We start from the raw sequence: 22085 nt of genomic DNA on the forward strand, positions 1-22085 counted from the left end.
ACTGACTTGGATGACATACAATTTATTGTTTTGTGGCAGCAATACAGTGCGAAGACGTAAAATTATCATAAATTATAAAAATAAATACATTGTTTAAAAAATGGTTTTCAGTACCTAGCCAGTGTAAGTGATGAAGTGATTGATGAAGGTAGAGCTATGGATGTTGTCTACATGGATTTTTGTAAAGCATTTGACATGGTCCCTTGTGGGAGGCTTGTCCAGAAGATTGAGATGCATGGAATCCATGGTGACTTGGCTGTTTAGATTCAGAATTGGCGTGCCCACAGAAGACAGAGGCTTGTGGTTGATGGGACTTATTCTGGCTGGAGATCTGTGACGACAGGTGTTCTGCAGGGATCCATCTTGGGACTCTGCTGTTTGTGATATACATAAACGGCCTGGATGAAAACGTAGATGTATGGGTTTGTAATTTTGCAAATGATACAAAGATTGGTGGTGGTGTGTAGAAGATTGCCAAAGGATACAGTTGCAGATATAGGTGGAGAAATGGCAGATGGAGTTTTATCCAACAAAATGTAAGGTGTTGCATTTCGGGAGATCAAACATAAAGGGACAGTATTGGTTTATTATTGTCACTTGTACAGTGAAAAACTTGTCTTGCATACCGATCGTACAGGTCAATTCATTACACAGTGCAGTTACATTGAGTTAATACAGAGTCCATTTGATGTAGTACAGGTACAAACAATAACAGTACAGAGAAAGTGCAGTGCAATAAGGTGCAAGGTCATAACAAGATAGATCATGAGGTCATAGTCCATCTCATTGTATAAGGGAACTGTTCAATAGTCTTATCACAGTGGGGTAGAAGCTGTCCTTAAGTCTGGTGATACGTTCCCTCAGGCTCCTGTATCTTCTACCTCATGGAAGAGGAGAGAAGAAAGAGAGTCCCGGATGAGTGGGGTCTTTGATTATGCTGGCTGCTTCACCAAGACAATGAGAGTCCAAGGAGGGGAGGCTGGTGTCCGTGATGCACTGGGCTGTGTCCACAACTCTCTGCAGTTTCTTGTGGTCCTGGGAAGAGCAGTTGCCATACCAAGCTGTGATACATCCAGATAGGATGCTTTCTATGGTTCATCGGTAAAAGTTGGTGAGAGTCAAAGGGGACAAACCGAATTTCTTTAGCCTCCTGAGGAAGTAGAGGCGCTGGTGAGCTTTCTTGGCCGCGGCATCTACATGATTTGACCAGGACAGGCTGTTGGTGATGTTCACACCCAAAAACTTGAAGCTCTCAACCCTCTTGACCTCAGCACCATTGATGTAGACAGGTGCATGTACACCGTCCCCTTTCCTGAAGTTAATGACCAGCTCTGTTGTTTTGTTGACATTGAGGGAGAGCTTGTTGTTATGACACCATTCCACTAAGCTCCCTATCTCCTTCCTGTACTCCAACTCATTGCTGTTTGAGATACGGCCTACAATGGTGGTATCATCTGCAAATTTGTAGATGGAGTTAAAGCAGAATCTGGCCACAGTCATGAGTGTTTAGGGAGTAGGGTAGAGGGCTGAGGACGCAGCCTTGTGGGGCACCAGTGTTGAGAATAATCGTGCCAGAGGTATTGCTGCCTATCCTCACTGATTGTGGTCTGTTGGTTAGAAAGTCAAGGATCCAGTTACAGAGGGAGGTGTTGAGTCCTGGCAAGACTGTTATCAGTAATGATGTACTGAAGGATCTTGTGGTCCAAGTCCATACCTTCCTGAAAGTAGCTTCACCAGTTGATAGGGTGGTAAAGGAGGCATATGGCATGCTTGCGGTTATTAGTCGAGGCATTGAGTTCAAGAATTGGGAAGTTATGTTGCAGTTTTATAAAACTCTAGTTAAGCTGCATCTGGAGTATTGTGTTCGATTCTGGTGTGGAGACTTTGGAGAGGGTGCTGAAGAGGTTTATCAGGATGCTGCCTGTGTTATGAGGAGAGGTTAGGCAAACTTGGCTTGTTTTCTCTGTGGTGGCGGAGACTGAGGACAGACATGATAGAAGTTTATAAGATTATGAGAGGCATAGGTGGTGTAGACAGCTGGTATATTCTTCCCAGGGTTGAAATGTCTAATACAGAGGGCATGCATTTAAGGTGATAGTGGGTAAGTTCAATGGAGAAGTGCAGGGCAAGTTCTTTTTACACAGGGAGTGGTGGGTGCCTGTAATTAGCTGTCGGGTGGTAGTGGAGGGAACTACCATAAGTTTAAGAGGTTCTTAGATAGGCACATGAATATGCAGAGAATGGAGGGATATGGACATTGTGTAGGCAGAAGGGATTTGTTTCGTTGGGCATTTAAGTACTAATTTAATAAGTTTGGCACAACATTGTGGGCCAAAGGGCCTGTTCCTGTGCTCTACCCTTCTATGTTCTCATCAACCACTACCTTTCCAAAAATACATAAATCCTATCCCTTGGAATTTTCTCCTGTAGTTTCTCTGTCTTTGACATGTACCTCACTAGCCTGTAGTTATCTGGCTTATCTTTGCTGCCCCTATTAAAGGAACTATATTAACAATTCTAATTTTCTGGTACCTCACTAATGAAGTTGAAGACTTCAGAGCTCCAGCACTCTCCTTCCTTGTTTCCCATTCCATCCTGGCAATTTATCCACCCTATTCATTTCAAAACATCAAACACGTCCACCTTCTTAATACTGATCTGCTCTAGTAGTCCTCCCTAAACTTCTAGTAACTCTCTTTAAAAGATTTCCACTTGTCAGATTTTGTTTTACATGAAGCATCTGCTCCAGAGGTACTTTCACCAGGTCATCTTTTATGCTATTGAAATTGGCCTTCTCCCAATTTAGGACCTTAATTTGAGGACCAGCTTTATCCTTTTACATAACTAGCTTGAAACAATTGAAATTATGGTCACTGTTCCTAAAATGTTCCCCCACCATTTAAGGTCGAGTACAGCCCTGTGTCTAGTAGGGCTATCTATATATTGTCTCAAAAAAAATCTTGGTTTGGGATTTTGTTTACTCTGGTGGGAAATAATGTCTCAAATTTGATTGAGTTTTTTTTTGAAGAGGTGACCAAGCAGATTGACAAGGGCAGGGCGGTAGACATTGCCTACGTGTACTCTAGCAAGGTCTTTGACAAGGTCCCACATGGTAGGCTGGCCTGGAAGGTTAGAATACATGGGATCCAGGGTGAATTAGTAAATTGGATACAAAATTGGCTTGGTGGTTTGAGTGGTAATGGAAGGTTGGTTTTCACTTTGGAGGCCCGTGATCAGTGGTCTGTGATCCATGTCAGGGCCCTGGGAAGTGTTGTTGAACAGAGAGGTCTTCGGGTGCAAGCGCACAGTTCCCTGAAAATGGGAATGCAGGTGAGCAGGTTGGTGAAGAAGTTATGGCATGCTTGCTTTTGGCAGCTGAGGCACAGGGTATCAGAGTGAGGATGCATGTTGCAGTTGTACTAAACATTGGTTAGGCTGCATTTGGAGTGTTGTGTGCTATTCTGGTCACCATGCTATAGGTAGGTCATGATTAAGCTATATCACTTCACATTAAGTATTCCTTGGACCTCCTGTTCTTGCCTTTCATTCTTTTGGGAACACATTGGACTGAACTCTCACTGTTTCACTTCAGAATGACTTTCCTTTGTTGGTTATAGACTTACCTGAAGCTGCTCCAGGTCTACTTTTGCCAGGTTCAGTCTTTTATGTTGAAATATTCTTTCTCCAAACTCATGGCCTTTAACTTTCAGACTCTTTTTATCCCCTTCCATAACTACCTTGAAACTTGCAGAGTTGTAGTCACCATCACAGAAACACTCCCCCAGTAATATTACCAACTACATTCCCTGAGATTGGGTCCAGTAGAGCTACTTTTCTAGTAAGACAATTTAAATGCTGGAACAAAAAGCCCTCATGGATTTCCTTTTGAAAAAAATTGCAACCCTCTAAGGCTTTCGTATCAAGGCAATCCCAGTTAATATTGGGATACTGCTGCCATAACAATTATTCTCATAGTTGTCTGTGATTTGCCTACACATCCTATCCTCTGCCTTTCATTGAACGTAAGGAGGCCTGTAGCATACCTCAAGCAAAGTGGTCACCACAGTTTTTTCTCTAACCTCTACACGTATGGCCTTGTATGAAGAGCCACCTGGAGTATCTTCACCCATTACTGTTTCACCCTATCAGTCAGTGACACGCTCACCTCAAGTTCAAACATTGTGAGTTCAAATCTCAGACTCTTCAGTGTGGTACTGAGTTTTGCACCGTCAGAGATAATGGCTAATGTCCCACTGGAAAAGCAAAGTCTTGTCTGCCTTCTTGGGTGGATATAAAAGATCTCATGGCACTATGTGGATGGAGAGCAGGACTGTTCATCAGCTACTCTGCACAAATCTTGTACAGCAAAATAAATTAATTGGCCATTTATTTCTTCACAGTTTGTGGGACTTTTCTATGTACAAATTGGTTGCCAGTCTTTGCTGTGGATGAGCTGGTAGAACTCTGACTCAAAATTCAGAAAGTTCCTTGGACGTGAGATAAAAATCTCCTGTGGTACTGGAGGAGAGCTTTTGGTGTTGGTTTTGGTGTTGGTGGCACGGTAGTGTAGTGGTTAGCGTAACGCTATTACAACGCCAGTGACCTGAGTTCATTTCTGGCTGCTGTCTGTAAGGAGCTTGTACGTTCTCCCCGTGTCTGCGTGGGTTTCCTCCGGGTGCTCTGGTTTCCTCCCATATTCCAAAGGCGTATGGGTTAGGAAGTTGTGGGCTTGCTATGTTGGTGCTGGAAGTGTGGCGACACTTGCGGGCTGCCCCCAGAACACTACGCAAAGATGCAATTCACTGTGTGTTTCGATGTACGTGTGACTAATAAAGACATCTTGTCTTACTCATGTGACATTAAATTAAGAACCAATTTGCTCCTTCAGGTGAATGTAACAAATCCTATGGCACAATGCAACAAGTCCTTTGGTCCTTGCCCTTTGGTTACACTTCTCTGCTCTCTCCTTTCTGCCTGGCCCCATTGCCCCAGTCTGCCTCATTCCCAGCACTCCTGCCCCACCCCTGCTCTCTTATCCTGCTGTTTCTTATATCTGTGTCCCAGTTCAATAAACATCTTTGATTCTGATTCTGATCCTGAAGTTGGACGTGAATTTATTGTGGGCTGCACATAAAATGTCAGATTTTGCCATTTCTGATGGCCTGTAGATATTCACATCAACCCAAATGACACTTAAGAAATATAAATCTTTTGAAACCAATATTTTTTTTTTCTTCAGTTGAATGTTTTTTGAATTGAATCACGTGGAAGCTGATTATTGTTCCTTATCTTTATAATATTTATAATATATAATACATTCCTGTTGCCCTGTTAATTTCTTTTTGCATTGTAGAAATCCAACAAAAATGTAACCAAGAAACTGAATAGTTAATTAATTTGTTCTGAAATGTAATTTGTTTCTTTATTTAATTTGTAGAGCTAAGGCCACAATTTTGCAACTTGCAGAGCTGAATCCTTATGTCCAGGTCAATTCTTCCAACATTGTTCTGGATGAAAATACAGATCTTAGCTTTCTGCAGCAATATCAGGTAATTCAGGCAGTTTATTTAAGACTCTTAACATGGTTACCTGGTTGTTACAAAGTGACTCTAGTTCATTCATTGCCTTGACTCCACTTCAGACTAATCAGTACCTGCATCCACTGGCTCATATCCAGGATTTTATTGTCTTTGTAACATTTATAGTATTGTTAAAAGAAAGATACCTGTTACTGCCATTGTAAAAAAAAAATTGTGTGGACCCTTTCTTTGTACCAGATGCACATTGATGTCTGAGGATTTTGTTTTTGCTCATGTTCTATCCACAAAACAATATATTAGGTCAGGGAGGAATTTGAAGATGAAGATTCACCTGATCTCTCATTTTCAATAGAGGGTGTGAACCAAGGAGCAGTGCAAAAATAGGGATTAAATTGGAGTTTATGAGAGTTATTTGAGGTACTCTGAGGTACTCCTGCAGATGCAGGAGTGGAACTGGAAAGGGAAATCATAACTAAATGTTTTTATTTATGATAGGTCACACATGAATCAGAGGGACAATGTCAGTCAGCTGACAGTAACAGTAATAGAGGGAAAACAATGGAGATGAAGGTGTATTGTCAACCTTGTCAAAGATTGTAGGTAGGTCAAAAAGGATGAGGATGTTTTGTGCAGCTGATTGTAGAGATTTAGCCCTGGAGCCATGAGAAAGATGATTAGTTTGGTGGTCACCAGTATTCAATGATGAAACCAAGTGAACAAAGATAATGATGAAGGGTGACAGGAGTGGAGGAAGACATAACACCGGCAGCAATAGATGATTTTAATTGTCATGGCAAATAAGCTCCATGAGTTCTTTAGAGGTGAGAGATTATGAGAAGACCTATTGGTGGAGAAAAGCAGCCAAAAATTGCTTTGCTTTTCAGGATTATTCTAGAATTTAAGACATTGTTGAGTTATGGGTAGCAAGAGACTCTCAGATGTGATTGCGCATTTTGAAAGAAATTGTGAAGAGGCACTGTGATTGATTGACTTGCTGGTAGACTCCAAGGGGTCTCCAGTGGGAGGTGTTATCGGGATGACGATGTTAACCACTGGTATGTGGATATGTGGGAACATCAGTGAGACAAGAGGATGGTGCAATTGGGATTACTGCTTGCAAGAAGAAAGCACTGAGTTCTTTCAGAAAATATTGAGAAACAAAATTGGTGGGTGACATAATTGGTTGAACAGTAGATGAGGATTTAGGTAATGAGAAAGTACTCGTGAGCAGGATGTAAAAGTGTCACCTTTGCTTCACATGAACCCCTTGGATGATAAAGTAATTACATATCATGGTCTGTAGATGACTTTGTGAGACATAATAACATACAAATCAGATGCAACCATTCAAACCTATTCCTTCCTTTAATCAGATCATGGCTGATCTGATTGGAAGTTCAGCTTCCAGAAAGGGAGGATGTCCTGGAGGGATCGTCTACTGAGTCAGTGTGGGTGGAAGTCAGAAACATGAATGGAGCGATCACTCTATTAGGAGTATTCTGCAGACCCTCCCAACAGCCCAGAGACACTGAGGAGCATATAGGGTGGCAGATTTTGGAAAGGTGCAAAAATAACAGGGTTGTTGTCATAGGTGATTTCAACTTCCCTAATATTGATTGGCACCTCCTTAGTGTAAAGGGGATAGATGGGATGGAGTTTGTTAGGTGTGTCCAGAAAGGATTCCTGACGCAGTATGTGGACAGACCAGCTAGAGGAGAGGACATACTGGACCTGGTACTGGGCAATGAGCCTGATCAGGGTTCAGATCTCTAGGTGGGAGAGCATTTTGGAGGTAGTGACCATAACTCCTTGACCATTACCATAGCCTTGGAGTGGGATAGGAGCATACTATATGGGAAAGTATTTAATTGAGGGAGGGGGAATTATGATGTTATTAGGCAGGAACTTGGGAGCGTAAATTGGGAACAGATGTTTTTGGGGAAGTGCACAATGGAAATGTGGAGGTTGTTTAGGGAGTACTTGCATGGTGTTCTGCATAGGATTGTCCCATTGAGGCAGAGTAAGGATAGTAGAGTAAAGGAACCATGGTTGACAAGAGACATAGAATATCTTGTCAAGAGGAAGAAAGAAACTTGCCTAAGGTTTAGAAAGCATGGATCAGACAGGGCTCTGGAGAGTTAAAAGGTAGCCAGGGGGAGCTTAAGAATGGATTTAGGAGAGCTAGAGAAGGGCTTGGCAAGTAGGATTAAGGCATTCTACACGTATATGAAGAGATTGCTGTGACTTTGGTAATGATCTTTGTGTCCTCACTGGCCATAGGATTAATGCTAGATGATTGGAGGGTGGCAAATGTTTTCCTTTGTTCAAGAAAGGGAGTAGGAATAACCCTGGGAATTACAGGCCAGTGAGTCTTACTTCAGTAGTGGGCAAATTACTGGAGGAGATTCTTAGAGACAGGATTTATGGGCATTTGGGGAAGCATAGGCTGATTAGGGACAGTCAGCTTTGCTTTGTGAAGGCAAGGTCGTGCCTCACGAGCCTGATTGAATTCTTTGAGGATGTGATAGAGCACATTGATGAAGGTAGAGCAGTTGATGTGGTGTACATGGATTTTAACATAGAACACTGTAGCACAATACAGGCCCTTTGGCGCACAATGTTATGCCGACATTTTATCCTGCTCTCAGATCTATCTAATCATTCCCTCCCACATAAGGTGTTTGATAAAGTTCCTCATGGAAGGCTCATTCAGGAAGTCAGGAGGCATGGGATCCAGGAAAGCTTGGCTGTGTGGATTCAGAATTGGCTCACCCATAGAAGGTGGTGGTAGATGGAGTGTATTCTGCCTGGAGGTCGGTGACCAGTGGTGTTCTGCAGGGATCTGTTCTGGGACCCCTGCTTTTTGTGATTTTTATGAATGATTTGAATGAAGATGTGGAAGGGTGGGTTAGTAAGTTTGCAGATGACACAAAGGTTGGTGGTGTTGTGGATAGTGTGGAAGGTTGCTGTAGGTTACAGCAGGACATTGATAGGGTGCAGAGCTGGGCTGAGAAGTGGCAGTTGGAGTTCAACCTGGATAAGTGAAGTAATACACTTTGGAAGATCGAATTTGAAGGCAGAATACAAGGTTAATGGTAGGACTCTTAGCAGTGTGGAGGAACAGAGGGATCTTGGGGTCCACATCCATAGATCTCTCAAGGTTGCTGCGCAAGTTGATAGAGTTGTTAAGAAGGCATATGGTGTGTTGGCCTTCATTAGTCGGGGTATTGAGTTCAAGACATGCGAGGTAATATTGCATCTCCATAAAACTCTGGTTAGACCGGGGTATTGAGTTCAAGACATGCGAGGTAATATTGCATCTCCATAAAACTCTGGTTAGACCATATTGTGTTCAATTCTGGTCGCCTCATTATAGGAAAAATGTGGAAGCTTTAGAGAGGGTGCAGAGGAGATTTACCAGGATGCTCCTGGATTGGAGAGCATGAGTGAGCTAGGGTTTTTCTCTTTGGAGTGAAGGAGGATGAGAGGTGACTTGATAGAGGTGTATAAGATGATAAGAGGCATAGCTTGAGTGGATGGTCAGAGACTTTTTCCCAGGGCAAAAATGGCTAACAGGAGGGGGCATAATTTTAAGGTGATTGGAGGAAGGTATTATGGGGGGATGTCAGAGGTAAGCTTTTTACACAGAGAATGGTGGGTGCTTGGAACGCACTGCTGACAGAGGTGGTGGAGGCAGATACGTTAGGGACGTTTAAGAAACTCTTAGATAGGCACATGAATGACAGAAAAATGTAGGGTTATGTGGGAGGGAAGGGTTAGATAGATCTTAGAGCAGGATTAAGTGTCGGCACAATATCGTGGGCCGAAGGGCCTGTACTGTGCAGTAATGTTCTATGTTCCTTGTTCCATTCAATCTGTTCTAACTTTTTGTCATCTTGCTTATCAAGCATCTATCTATTTCAACTTTAAAAATAATCAAAGACTCTGCTTCCACCAACCCTTAGGGAAGAGCGAATCAGATTTATTATCACTGACTTGGACCACGTGAAATTTGTTTTGCGGTAGCACTACAGCACAAAGGCACAAAATTGCCATAAATTACAAAACTAAATACTACAAGAAAAGGAATAACGAGGTAGTGTTCTTGGGTCAGGGACCGTTCAGAAATCTGATGGAGGGGAAGAAGCTGTTTATGAATTGTTGAGTGTGGTTCTTCAGGTTTCTGTACCACCACCTTAGTGGTATTAACGAGACGATGGCATATCATGGATGGTGAGGGTCCTTAGTGAAGGATGCCAAATTGTTGAGGCACTACCTCTTGAAGATATCCTTGATGGTTGGGAGGGTTGTGCCTGTGATATAGCTGGCTGAGTTTACAACCTTCTGCAGCCTCTTGCGATCCTGTGCAGTGGAGCTTCCATACCAGGCTCTGAGGCAACCAGTTGGAATGCTTTCCACCATACATCTATAGAAATTTGCAAGAGTCTTTGGTGACATACCAAATCTCCTTAAACTCCTAATGAGGTAGAGCTGCTTGCGTGCCTTCTTCATGATTGCATCATTGTGTTGGGCCCAGGATAGATCCTCCCTGATATTGATGCCCAGGAACTTAATGCTGCTCACCCTTTCCACTGCTGACCCCTCAGTGAGGACTGGCGTGTGTTCTCCCAACTTCCCCTTCCTGAAGTCCACAATCAGTTTGTTGGTCTTGCTGACATTGAGCGCGAGGTGGTTGTTGCGACACCACTCAACCAGCTGATCTATTTCACTGCTGTACGCCTCCTCCTAGCCATCTGAGATTCTACCAACAACAGTGGTGCCATCGTTGAATTTATAGATGGTGTTTGAGCTGTGCTGAGCCACACAGTCAAGAGTTTAGAGAGAGTAGAGCAGTGTGCTAAGCACGCATCCTTGAGGTGTGCCTATGTTGATTATCAGCAAGGAGGAGATTATCACCAATCCAAACTGACTATGATCTCCCGACAAGGAAGTTGAGGATTCATTTGCAGAGGGAGGTACAGAGCCCCATGTTTTGAACCTTGGTGATTTGTACCGAGGGGATGATGCTATTGATTGCTAACCTGTAATTGATAAACATCAGCCTGACGTATGTTGTGGTGTTGTCTAGATGCTCCAAAGCAGAGTGGGGAGCCAGTGAGATTGCATCTGATTTTTGGATATGGCACAGTAAACATTCTTCATGGTGGTGTAACAGTGTTGGAGTGTGTTGGCTCCTCTGGTTCTGCAGGTTACATGTTTGTGGTAGTTGGTCAGTGACTTCTTCAAGCTGGCCTGGATGATCAGGAAGGCATCACGATGCACTGTCTCATGACTGTTGATCATCATCCTCAGATCCTCAGTGCCAGCATGCTGTCTACTAGGGGTGGAATGTACACTGCTACCAGGATGACAGAGAACTCCCTCGACAGGTAGAATGAGAGACATCTGACCGCCAGCTGTTCCAGGTCGGGAGCAGGACTGAGATAAAACCACCACATCTGTGCATCATGATAAGTTAATCATGAAGCAAACGCCGCCATCTCTGCCTTTGCCTGATGCTGCCCAGTACAGGCCCTTCGGCCCACAATGTTGTGCCAACATCTTATCCTGCTCTAAGATCTACCTAACCCTTCCTTCCCACATAGCCTCCTATCGTCTGATCCACGTAGTGGATGGTGAAGCCCTTGGGTTGGAGCGCTGTGTCTGGAGGACTGGGGGTGAGCCATGTGTCTGTGAAGCAGAGTACACAACAGTCCCTGATGTCCCTTTAGTACTGCAGTCTTGCTCTGATGTCTTCAATTTTATTTTCCAGAGACTGGTAGGGAGGGGTGGCCTTGGGGCCTCGGGGCCTCGTGCTTCAGTTTTACCTGGAGTCCTCCCTAGCAGCCACATTTTCTGAGACAATGGAGAACTCCTGAAGCTTCCAGCTGCTGCACTCGCTACCTGGGTGGTCTGGATTCCCAAGGCTGCCAGGTCTTAATATCGTTAGTTTATTTAAATGGATTGAAGCAATGTTACTTACCACAGTCTCTGTGGCTGGGGGTTTCAGCTGTAACAGTTCCAAAAAGTCCTAAAAAGTCACCCCTCTGCAGCACCATCTTTTGTACGAGATCCAATGATTTGTGACCCACAGAGAGAGAGAGAGAGAATGATTTCATCTGATTCAAGTAGACACACCTTATTTTTAAAGAGTTGCTCCACGTTCTAAATTCCGCCACAAGCAGATGCATTCTGTCCATGTCCACCCCATTAGCATCTGTCAATCAAGTCACCTGTCACTTCTCTAAGCTCCAGTGGATAGAAGCCAATCTTGTCCAAGTTGTTCTCATAAAACAATCTGCCCATTCCAGGTTTTAGTCAAAGTAAATCTTCTTAGAACTTTGAATATTGTATCATTCCTTAAATAAGGAGATGAGTCCTGTGCACAGTACTCGAGAGGTGCTCTCGGCAATGATGTATGCTATTTTTGTAATCAGTTTGCCTAGCGGTAAACAATAACATTCTGTTTAGCTTTCGCAATTATGTGCTGTACTTGTGTGCTAACCTTTTGCAGATCACCTGCGGGAACATCCAGGTATCTCTGCAATCCCTCACCATCTGGAAGAAAATTTTATTCTTCCTGCCAAAATGGGCAGTTTCATATTTTCCCACGTTATACTCATGCCAGATCTTTGCCTACTCACTTAGTCCATACATAATCCCTTTGTGAAGCATCCTTCTGTCATCTTCAAACTTACTTTCCTACCTATCATTGTCATTAACAAATTTAGTAAATATACATCTGGTGTATTTACTGGAGAGTTTTGTAGAACAGAGTACCTGGGAGAACAAGTAGACGGTTCCCTGAAAGTGATGTCACAGAGTGGTGAAGAAGGCTTTTGGCATGCTGGCCTTCATTAGTCAGGGCAGTGAGTTCAGAAGTTGGGATGTTATATTGCAGTTGTGCAAGACATTGGTGAGGCTGCATTTGGAATATGGTGTTCAGTTTTGGTCACCCTGTTATAGGAAAGGTGCCATTAATCTGGAAGGAGTATAGAAAAGATGTATGAGGATGTTGCCAGAACTCAAAGGACTGAGGAAAGAGGTTGAGCAGCCTGGGACTTTATTCATTAGAATGTAGGAGAATGAGGGATGATTTTATAGAGGTGTATAAAATCATGAAGGGCATAGAAAGGATGAATGCATAGTCTTTTTCCTTGGGTTTGGGAATCAAGAACTAGAGGGCCTAGGTCTAAGTGAAAGGGGAGAGATTTAATTGGAAACTGAGTGGCAACTTTTTCACTCAGAGGATGGTCCGTATATAGAATAAGCTGCCAGATGACGTGGTAGAGGCAGGTACGTTAACAACATTTGAAAGATAATTGGACAGGTATATGGGTAGGAAAGGTTTAGATGGATATTGGCCATATACGGGCATATAGGACTAGCTTAGATGGACATTTATCCTGGCAAATAATACTATCGTGAACACAAATAATTGAGTTAAATGTGATTGTCCTTTCATAAAGCTATATTGACTTCATCCTATCCATCTGTAAGTTGTGTGGAAGGAACAACGATAAAGTGTATAATAAGTCTAGTCAAAAGGAAAAGCTTACAAAAGGTACAGAGAGCTAGGTAATGTTAGAGATCTGGAAGAGTATAAGGCTAACAGGAAGGAGCTTAAGAAGGAAATTAGGAAAGCCAGAAGGGGACATGAGAAGGCCTTGGTGGGCAGGATTAAAGAAAACCCCAAGGCATTCTATAAGTATGTGAAGAGCAAGAGGATAAGATGCGAAAGAATAGGGCCTATCAAGTGCAGCAGTGGGAAAGTGTGTATGGATACGGAGGAAATAGCAGAGGTACTTAATGATCAGTATTCACTACGGAAAAAGATCTGGGTGATTGTAGTGAGGACTTGCAGCAGGCTGAAAAGCTTGAGCATCTAGATATTAGGAAAGAGGAGGTGCAGAAACTTTTGGAGAGCATCAAGTTGGATAAGTCGCCGGGACTGGATGAGATGTAACCCAGGCTGCTGTGGGAGGAGAGGGCGGAGCCTCTGACAATGATCTTTGCATCATCGATGGAGACGAGAGAGGTTCCAGAAGATTGGAGGGTTGTGGATGTTGTTCCCTTATTCAAGAAAGGGAGTAGAGATAGCCCAGGAAATTATAGACCAGTGAATCTTACCTCAGTGGTTGGTAAGCTAATGGAGAAGATCCTGAGAGGCAGGATTTATGAACATTTGGAGATGTATCATATGATTAGGAATAGTCAGCATGGCTTTGTCAAGGGTAGGTCCTGTCCTACGAGCCTGATTAAATTTTTTGAGGATGTGACTAAACACATCGATGAAGGGAGAGCAGTAGATGTGGTGTATATGGATTTCAGCAAGGCATTTGATAAGGTACCCCATGCAAGGCTTATTGAGAAAGTAAGGAGGCATGGGATCCAAGGGGACATTGCAATGTGAATCCAGAACTGGCTGGCCCACAGAAGGCAAAGAGTGGTTGTTGAAGGGTAGTATTCTGCATGGAGGTCGGTGACCAGTGGTGTACCTCAGGGATCTGTACTGGGACCCTTACTCTGTGATTTTTATAAATGACCTGGATGAGGAAGTGGAGGGATGGGTTAGCAAGTTTGTGGATGACACAAAAGTTGGATGTGTAGTGGATAGTATAGAGGGCTGTCAGAGGTTACAGTGGGACATAGATAGGATGCAAAGTTGGGCTAAGAAGTGGCAGATGCTGTTCAACCCAGATAAGTGTGAAGTGGTTCATTTTGGTAGGTCAAATATGATGGCAGAATATAGTATTAATCGTAGGACTCTTGGCAGTGTGGAGGTTCAGAGGGATCTTGGGGTCCGAGTCCATAGCACACTCAAAGCAGCTGCACAGGTTGACTCTGTGGTTAAGAAGACATATGGTGTATTGTCCTTCATCAATCGGGGAATTGAATTTAGGAGCCGAGAAGTATTGTTGCAGTTATATAGGTCCCTGGTCAGACCCCACTTGGAGTACTGTGCTCAGTTCTGGTCGCCTCACTACAGGAAGGATGTGGAAGCTATAGAAAGGGTGCAGAGGAGATTTACAAGGATGCTGCCTGGAATGTGGAGCATGCCTTATGAAAGCAGGTTGAGGGAGCTCGGCCTTTTCTCCTTGGAGCAATGGAGGATGAGGGGGAGCCTGATAGAGGTATATAAGATGATGAGAGGCATTGATCGGGTAGATAGTCAGAGGCTTTTCCCCAGGACTGAAATGGTGGCCACAAGAGGACATAGGTTTAAGGTGCTGGGGAGAAGGTATAGAGGAGATGTCAGGGGTAGGTTTTTTACTCAGAGTGGTGAGTGCGTGGAATGGGCTGCCGGCAACGGAGGTGGAAGCGGATACAATAGGGTCTTTTAAGAGACTTTTGGATAGGTACATGGAGCTGAGAAAAAGAGGTAAGCCTAGTAATTTCTAGGGTAGGGACATGTTCGGCACAGCTTTGTGAGCCGAAGGGCCTGAATTGTGCTGTAGGTTTTCTATGTTTCTATGTATAGATACCTGTTTGGAGAATCCTGAACAAGTGGATTTAATCCAGTGATGTTCTGCAGGGATCGGTGCTGGGGCCTTTGTTTTTTGTGATATGTATGAATGACTTGGATGAAAATGTAGATGGATGACTTAGTAAGTTTGCAGATGACACCAAGATTGGTGGAGTTGAGGGCAGTGTAGAGGGCTATCAAAGGATATAGCAGGATATGGATCAGTTATAGGAGGAGAAATGGCAGGTGGAGATTAATCGGAGCAAGTGTGAAGTGTTGCACTTTGGGAGGCCAGATGTAAGGGGAATCTATACAATAAATGGCACTATTGATGTACAGAGGGATCTTGGGGTTCCTGTCCATAGCTCACTGAAAGTGGCCACAGAAGTAGACAGAGTGGTAAAGAAGGGATATGGCATGCTTCCTTTCATTGGTTAGGACAATGAGTATAAGAGTAAGGAAGCCATGTTGCAGCTATATAAAACTTTGGTTAGGCTGTACTTGGAGTATTGTATGCATTTCTGGTTGCCCCATTACAGGAAGGATGTAGAGGCTTTGGAAAGGGTGCAGAAGAGGTTTACCAGGATGCTGCTTCGACTTAGAGGGTATGAGCTATAAGGAGAGGTTGAACAGAGGGTTTCGTCTCTGGAGCATCGGAGGCTGAGGGGAGACCTGATAGGAGCTTGGAAAATTATGAGATGCATAGATAGGGTCAGTCAGAATCCTTTTCCGAGGGAAGAAATGTCAAGTACTAGAGGACATGCATTTAAAGTGAAAGGGGGAAAGTTTACAGGAGATGTGCAGGACAGCTTTTGTTAAACACAGAATAGTAGGTGCCTGGAATGGACTGCCAAAGGTAGTGGTGGAAGTAGATACGATAGTGACATTTAAGAGGCTTTTAGATAGACACATGAATATGCAGGGAATGGAAGGATGTGGATTATGTACAGGCAGAAAAGACTGAGTTGAATTTGACATCATGTTTAGTGTAGACATCATGGACTGAAGGGTGTGTTCTTGTGCTATACTGTTCTATGTTCTACATCGTAGTTGCAGGCGAAGATGTCTAGATGATGGATAAATTCCCAGGGGCTAATGAGATGAATCCCAGGCTGCCATAGGAGGCAAGGGAGGAGATTCCTGGGGCTCTGACAGATTTTTAAATTTTTGTTGGCCACAGGTGAAGTGCTAGGTGACGAAACAAATTGTCAAATTTGATCAAAAGTTGGCTTGGTAATACAAAACAGGGTGATGATGGTGGATTGTTTTAGTGATTGAAAGCCTGGGACCAGTATCACAGAGATCAGTGGCAGGAGCCTTTTTATTTGTCATATATATTAACGATTTGGTGTGGCATTGAGTACAACAGTTGGGATGTCATGTTGAAGCTGTACAAGACATTGGTAACAGAAGAAATTCTGCAGATGCTGGAAACTGGAGCAATGCACAAAAAGTGCTGGAGGAACACAGCAGGTCAGGCAGCATCCATGGAGGGAAATAAACAGTCAACCTTTCAGGCCGAGACTCTTCATCAGGACTGGTGAAGACCGCACTTGGAGTATTGTGTGCAGTTCTGGTCGCCATGCCATAGAAAGGATGTGATTAAGCTACGGAGGAAGCAGAAAAGATTCACATAGATATTGGCAGACCTGGAGGGCTTGAGTAATAAGGAGAAACTGGGGCCGTTTACCCTGGAGCAAAGGAGGCTGAAGAGTGACCTTGTTGAGTTTCATAAAATAATGAGGAATATAGATAAGGTGGATTGTTAGTCTTTTTCCCAGGGTAGGGGTGTCTAAAATTAGAGGGTGCAGGTTTAAGCTGAAAGGGGAAAGATTTAAAGGGGACCTGAGGAGCAATTATTTCCATACAAAGGGTGGTGGGGATATCAAACAATTCCCAGAGGAAATGGTAGAGGTGGGAACAATTACATTGTTTAAAAAATATTTGAACATGTATGTGAATAGGAAAGGTTTCAAGGGGCATGGGCCAAATGCAGGTTAATGGGTCTAGCTCAGGTAGGCACCTTGTTCAGCATGGATGAGTTGGGCCAAAGGACCTGTTTCTGTACTCTATAACACTACAACTATGTAGGAGGTAAGTTTGCAGATGGCATGAAAATTTGTGGCATTGTTGATAGTGTTTTGAAGTACCTGAACTCTTTGATTACAGAATGATAGTGATCAGATGGCAAATTGGGCAGACCATAGCAGATTGAATTTAATCCCAATAAGTGCGAGGTGGTGCATTTTGGTAGGATAAGGTTTAGAATGTAAACCATGAATGGCAGGGCTCTGGATAGTATTAAAGAACTGAAGGACCTTTGTGTACAAGTCCATAGATCTCTAAATATGGCAGCACAGGTAGATAAGGCAATGATGCTACCCTTTAGGAGCTGGGAATATAGAATATCGAGAGTATGGCGATCATTGTCCAACTTTATGAAACTTTAGTTTGGCCACATCTGCGGTATTGTGTGCAATTCTAGTTGCCGCACTGTAGTAAGGGTGTGATTGCAGAAGAGATTTACTAGGATGCTGCCTGGGATAGAATATTTCAGACGAGGAAGACTGGAAAGGCTGCATTTGTTTTCCTTGGAACCGAAGAAGGCTGAAGAGGGTCCTGATAGATGTATATAAACTTACAAGATTCATAGATACGGTTGTTTGTGAGAAACTTCTCCCTATAATGGCAATGTCTAATACCAGAGAGCAAAGGTTTAAGTTAAGGAGTAAGGGGGTTTGGGAGGACCTGATGAAAAATTTTTTTCATATTAAGGTGGTTGGAATCTGGAATGCCCTGCCTGTGAAGATGGTGCAAACAGCCACTCTTGCAACATTTGAAAAATCTGGACAAGCATTTGAACTGTCAAGATGATGATGGTCCCGGACCATGTTCAGTAAATGGAATTAGCTTCGTGTGTACTTGATGTTCTCCATGGCCATGGTGGGCCAAAGGGACAATTTCTGAGCTGTATCACCATATGATTCTTACAATGGCACTGTGCCTTGTGGCAATTCATGTTAATTGGAACCTTTTATTTCATCTATAGTGTGTGATATTGACAGAGACTGGACTTTCACTTCAAAAGAGGATTAATGACTTCTGCCGTTCACAGCAGCCACCCATCAAGGTATGGAGAATGGACTTTCCGTCACCATTTAATTGATTACAGCAAAACAGTGATGTTGCAGTCATATGTCTGGCATAGATTTGGTAATGTGTGCACTATTGCAAAAAAGGAATAGTTACTGCCCTTGCCTCACTAAAAAGTTAATGTATAAAAAATGCATTTGGGAGGAATCTAGTGAGGTGAGGAATCTGCACGTGAATGCAACCAACAGAATTGAAAAGCCTTTTGCTGGTTAATAGAAACAAGCAGAATCTAGGCTTTTTCTGTAAACTATTATAAAAATAGTACATAGGTTGCAGTGAGTGTGAGATGTTTATAAACAGTATTACACCCAGCAGGTTAGTCCAGCTGTCTGGTAGTGGTTTATTGTTTCACTCAGGACATCATTGTACATACACCATGTTCACTATGTTCACAATGTATCTGAAACCACACATTGCAAAATGTAATCCTATTTGTCTAATTTCCAATGTGCTTTGATGAGCAGACTGTTTTGAAGTGATCTTGTTCTGCCTCCAAATTCATGATATATCAATGGCCATTAAAAAAAAAATTAATATTGCAATATTGCGATGTTAGCAACAATTCTGTTCTGTCAAAAAAAAAGAAATAGAATGTGATCTTTTGTACCAAATGCATCAAAAATACAGCTATGTTGAAGAAATTTTTTTAAAATTTTATTTACAGCGTGGTAACAGGCCCTTTCCGGCCCAACAAGTCCGCGCCGCCCATTTTTTAAACACAAATTAACCTACCTGTACGTCTTTGGAATGTGGGAGGAAACCCACAAGGTGTAATTTGTGATTAAAGTGTAATATGTAATTGCAAAGTATAATTTATAATTCTACCTCAAAAAATTCTAGAAGCTCTTAATCAGGCTTATGAATAGTTTCTGGTGTGGTCTTTTTCTGGCTTACTCGACAGTGATTTAAGAAGGCTCAACAGCATCTCCTCAAGGCTACCAAGACTAGTTCATAAATGCTGTCTTGTTAGGGTTGTTCATTCTTGGGAACTAATTATAAAAAGAAGTCTTAATAATTTGCTTCCTTGTATCCCTCTCTTTTTTTGCCTCCTTTTATTCCTTTGCTGCTGCTGCTTGTTTTTCCATAGTGTTGTCTCAAAATACTAGACTCTTGATATTGAGAAATCCTTGATTTATTGGTTTAAGGCTCAAAATTGGATTAGTGTTCCTTGAATTAAAGACTCTGAGGCTGCAACAAAATTTATAAATTTATTTAAGCAGCCAGTGTAGAACCATGGTTGTATCACCAGATCGCAATATGAAGGAAATATTCCCGTTTGAGCTCTGAATACTGTTGCATGCTCTAAAGATACTTGATGGAAGGTATGGAGTGGTAACTTCGTGTATCTCCATTTCCAGTTCATTAGTGCTGATGTATATGGAGTGTTCAGCCGAGTGTTCTGTGACTTTGGAGACCATTTTGAGGTATCTGACCCAAGTGGAGAAGAGCCAAAGGAAATCTTCATTCAGAATATCACACAGGTAATATCTCAGAAAATAATCTCCTTCATTGGCAGTTTGCATGAGAAAGCAATAACTTCAACTTGTAATGGAATTACAGAAAGGTCCCAGCTCAGAAGACCACTTAATCCATCAAACCCTTGCCAGCTCCATGTATGACACATTCAATGAGTCCCACTCCTCCTCCCTTTCTCCACAGCCCTGCATATTTTCCCCTTTCAAGTGCTTGGCCAGTTCCCTTTTAAACACATTGGCAATGATTGAATTGTTCTCCTGTTCCATCCCCAGCAATGCATTTCAGATTGAACCATCTGCTGGATAAAATCGATTTGCATCACTTGTTTCTTTTGCTAGTCAATGTCACCTGGTTATTGAACCTTCTGCCAATGGGAACAGTTTCCCTGCACCTGCTCTGTGTCGATAGCAGACGTGTAACTATAGCAGATCATCTCTCAACCCCTACTGTTTCAAAAACAATAACTCCTACTTCTCCAGTCAATCCATGTAACTCGACTCCCTCATTATGGAAACATTCTTGTAAATCTCCTCTGCATCCTCTCTTAGGCCTTCACCTCTTTCCTGAAGTATGGTGCCCAGAACACAATTAAATTATCTGAAACAAACTATCAGAGGAGGTGACAGAATCAGATACATCAGCAACATTTAAAAGCCATCTAAATAAGTACACAGAAGAGGGTTAGAGGGCTATGGGCCAAATGTGGGCTGATGGAACTAGCTTGCTAGGCAACACAGTTGGCATGGACGAGTTGGGCCAAAGGGCCTGTTTCTATGCTGTACGACTCTATGACTTTAATTACTGCATTTAAGAGGCATTTGGACAGCCACTTAAAAAGGCAAGGCATAGAAGTATATGGTCTTAATGGAGACAAATGGGATTATTGCAGGTGGGCAAAAATTTTGGCATGGGCATGGCAGGCCGATGTGCTGAACTAGGAAACTATAAATATTTCACATGACTTTTGGGTTCCACTGGTTAGGCCACACTTGGAATATTGTGTACAGATGTGGTCATCAGGCTATAGGAAGCACTGGAGAGGAGAATCACCAGGATGTTGCCCTTAATTTATGGGGAGAGATTGGATAGGCTGAGCTGGTTTTCCTTGGAGTGAAGGAGGCTGAGGGGTGGCCTTATAGAGGTATATAACATTACAAGAGGCTAGGTTAAATGTCAAAACCTTTTTCCATTATGGGGGTATCTAAAACAAGAAGGCATAGGGTTAAGGTGAAAGGAATTAGCTTTAAAAGGGATCTGAGGGGTAAGATTTTTTTTTGCACACAATTAATTGGCTCAAGGCTAACATAGCAACGTCTGAAAGCAGAGGCAACCAATTAGTTTACTTACATTTAATGTTGTAGACCTTGGAGATTATGCCTTGATGTCTGTGCATCTGCTGCTGCTGCTCTGTTCCCAGGCTGGATAAAGCCACTTCCACAGCAGAAGTCCTGTAAGTTGTTGTGACCATTTGGTTCAGCAGAGACCTCGATTTGAAAACCAACCAGAAAGCAAAAAGGAACTCCAGAGTTCCGAACACAAAGATTGTTGGGATATTTGGATAAATAGGAGTTGGATTTTTTGCAAATACAAATGAATGCATACAAAAACAAATATGTAAACAATACATAGGTTTTGGAAAAATGTATTTGGATAAATGGCTTTGTCACGAGAACAAAAGAAAAAAGTAAGGAGGTTTATAAATAAATCAGATCTAACTGGTAGAGAGGCTTTGAGGAAGGAGAAGCAGAGTACAGGCTGCAAAAGTAGTAAGGCAGATGGGCTAAAGTGCATTTACATAAATGCAAGAAGCATCAGGAATAAGGGAGATGAACTGAGAGCTTGGATAAGTACATGGGACTACGATATTGTGGCTATCACGGAGACATGGCTGACGTCAGGGCAGGAATGGATATTGAATATTCCTGGTTTTCAGTGTTTTAAAAGAGATGGGGGGGGGGGGAGAGAAGAGGAGGAGGGGTGGCGATACTGGTCAGGGACACTATTACAGCTGCAGAAAGGGTGGATAATGTAGAAGGATCCTCTCTAGAGTCAATATGGGTGGAAGTTAGGAACAAGAAAGGAGTAGTTACTGTACTGGGAGTATTCTGTAGGCCCCCTGGTAGCAGTAAGGATACTGAGGAACAGATTGGGAGGCAGATTTTGGAAAGATGCAAAAATAATAGGGTTATTATTGTGGGAGACTTCAACTTCCCAAATATTGATTGGCACCTGCTTAGTGCCAGAGGTTTACATGGGGCAGAGTTTGTTAAGTGTGTACAGGACAGATTCCTGTCACAGTATGTTGACAGGCCAAATAGAGGAAATGCCATATTAGATCTAGTTTTAGGTAATGAACCGAGTCAGGTGACAGATCTATCGGTGGGTGAGCATTTGGGGGACAGCGACCACTGTTCCATAACCTTTAGAATTGTCATGGACAGGGATAGGAG

At 42.8% G+C, this 22085-nt stretch overlaps 1 protein-coding gene across 2 annotated transcripts in view; it reads left to right on the plus strand.

The window, feature by feature from the left end:
* uba6 (ubiquitin like modifier activating enzyme 6) overlaps positions 1 to 22085 on the plus strand; it is a 228766-nt gene that overhangs the window by 34539 nt on the left and 172142 nt on the right. For both annotated transcript variants that reach the window (XM_052019228.1, XM_052019229.1), the window contains exons 6-8: positions 5438 to 5549; positions 18056 to 18136; positions 19518 to 19640. In XM_052019228.1, the coding sequence (XP_051875188.1) occupies positions 5438 to 5549; positions 18056 to 18136; positions 19518 to 19640 (316 nt within the window). The remainder of the gene's footprint in view (positions 1 to 5437; positions 5550 to 18055; positions 18137 to 19517; positions 19641 to 22085) is intronic.

The sequence above is a fragment of the Pristis pectinata genome, chromosome 7 (genome assembly GCF_009764475.1).
Source record: "Pristis pectinata isolate sPriPec2 chromosome 7, sPriPec2.1.pri, whole genome shotgun sequence".
In the NCBI taxonomy this organism is placed as follows: Eukaryota; Metazoa; Chordata; class Chondrichthyes; order Rhinopristiformes; family Pristidae; genus Pristis; species Pristis pectinata.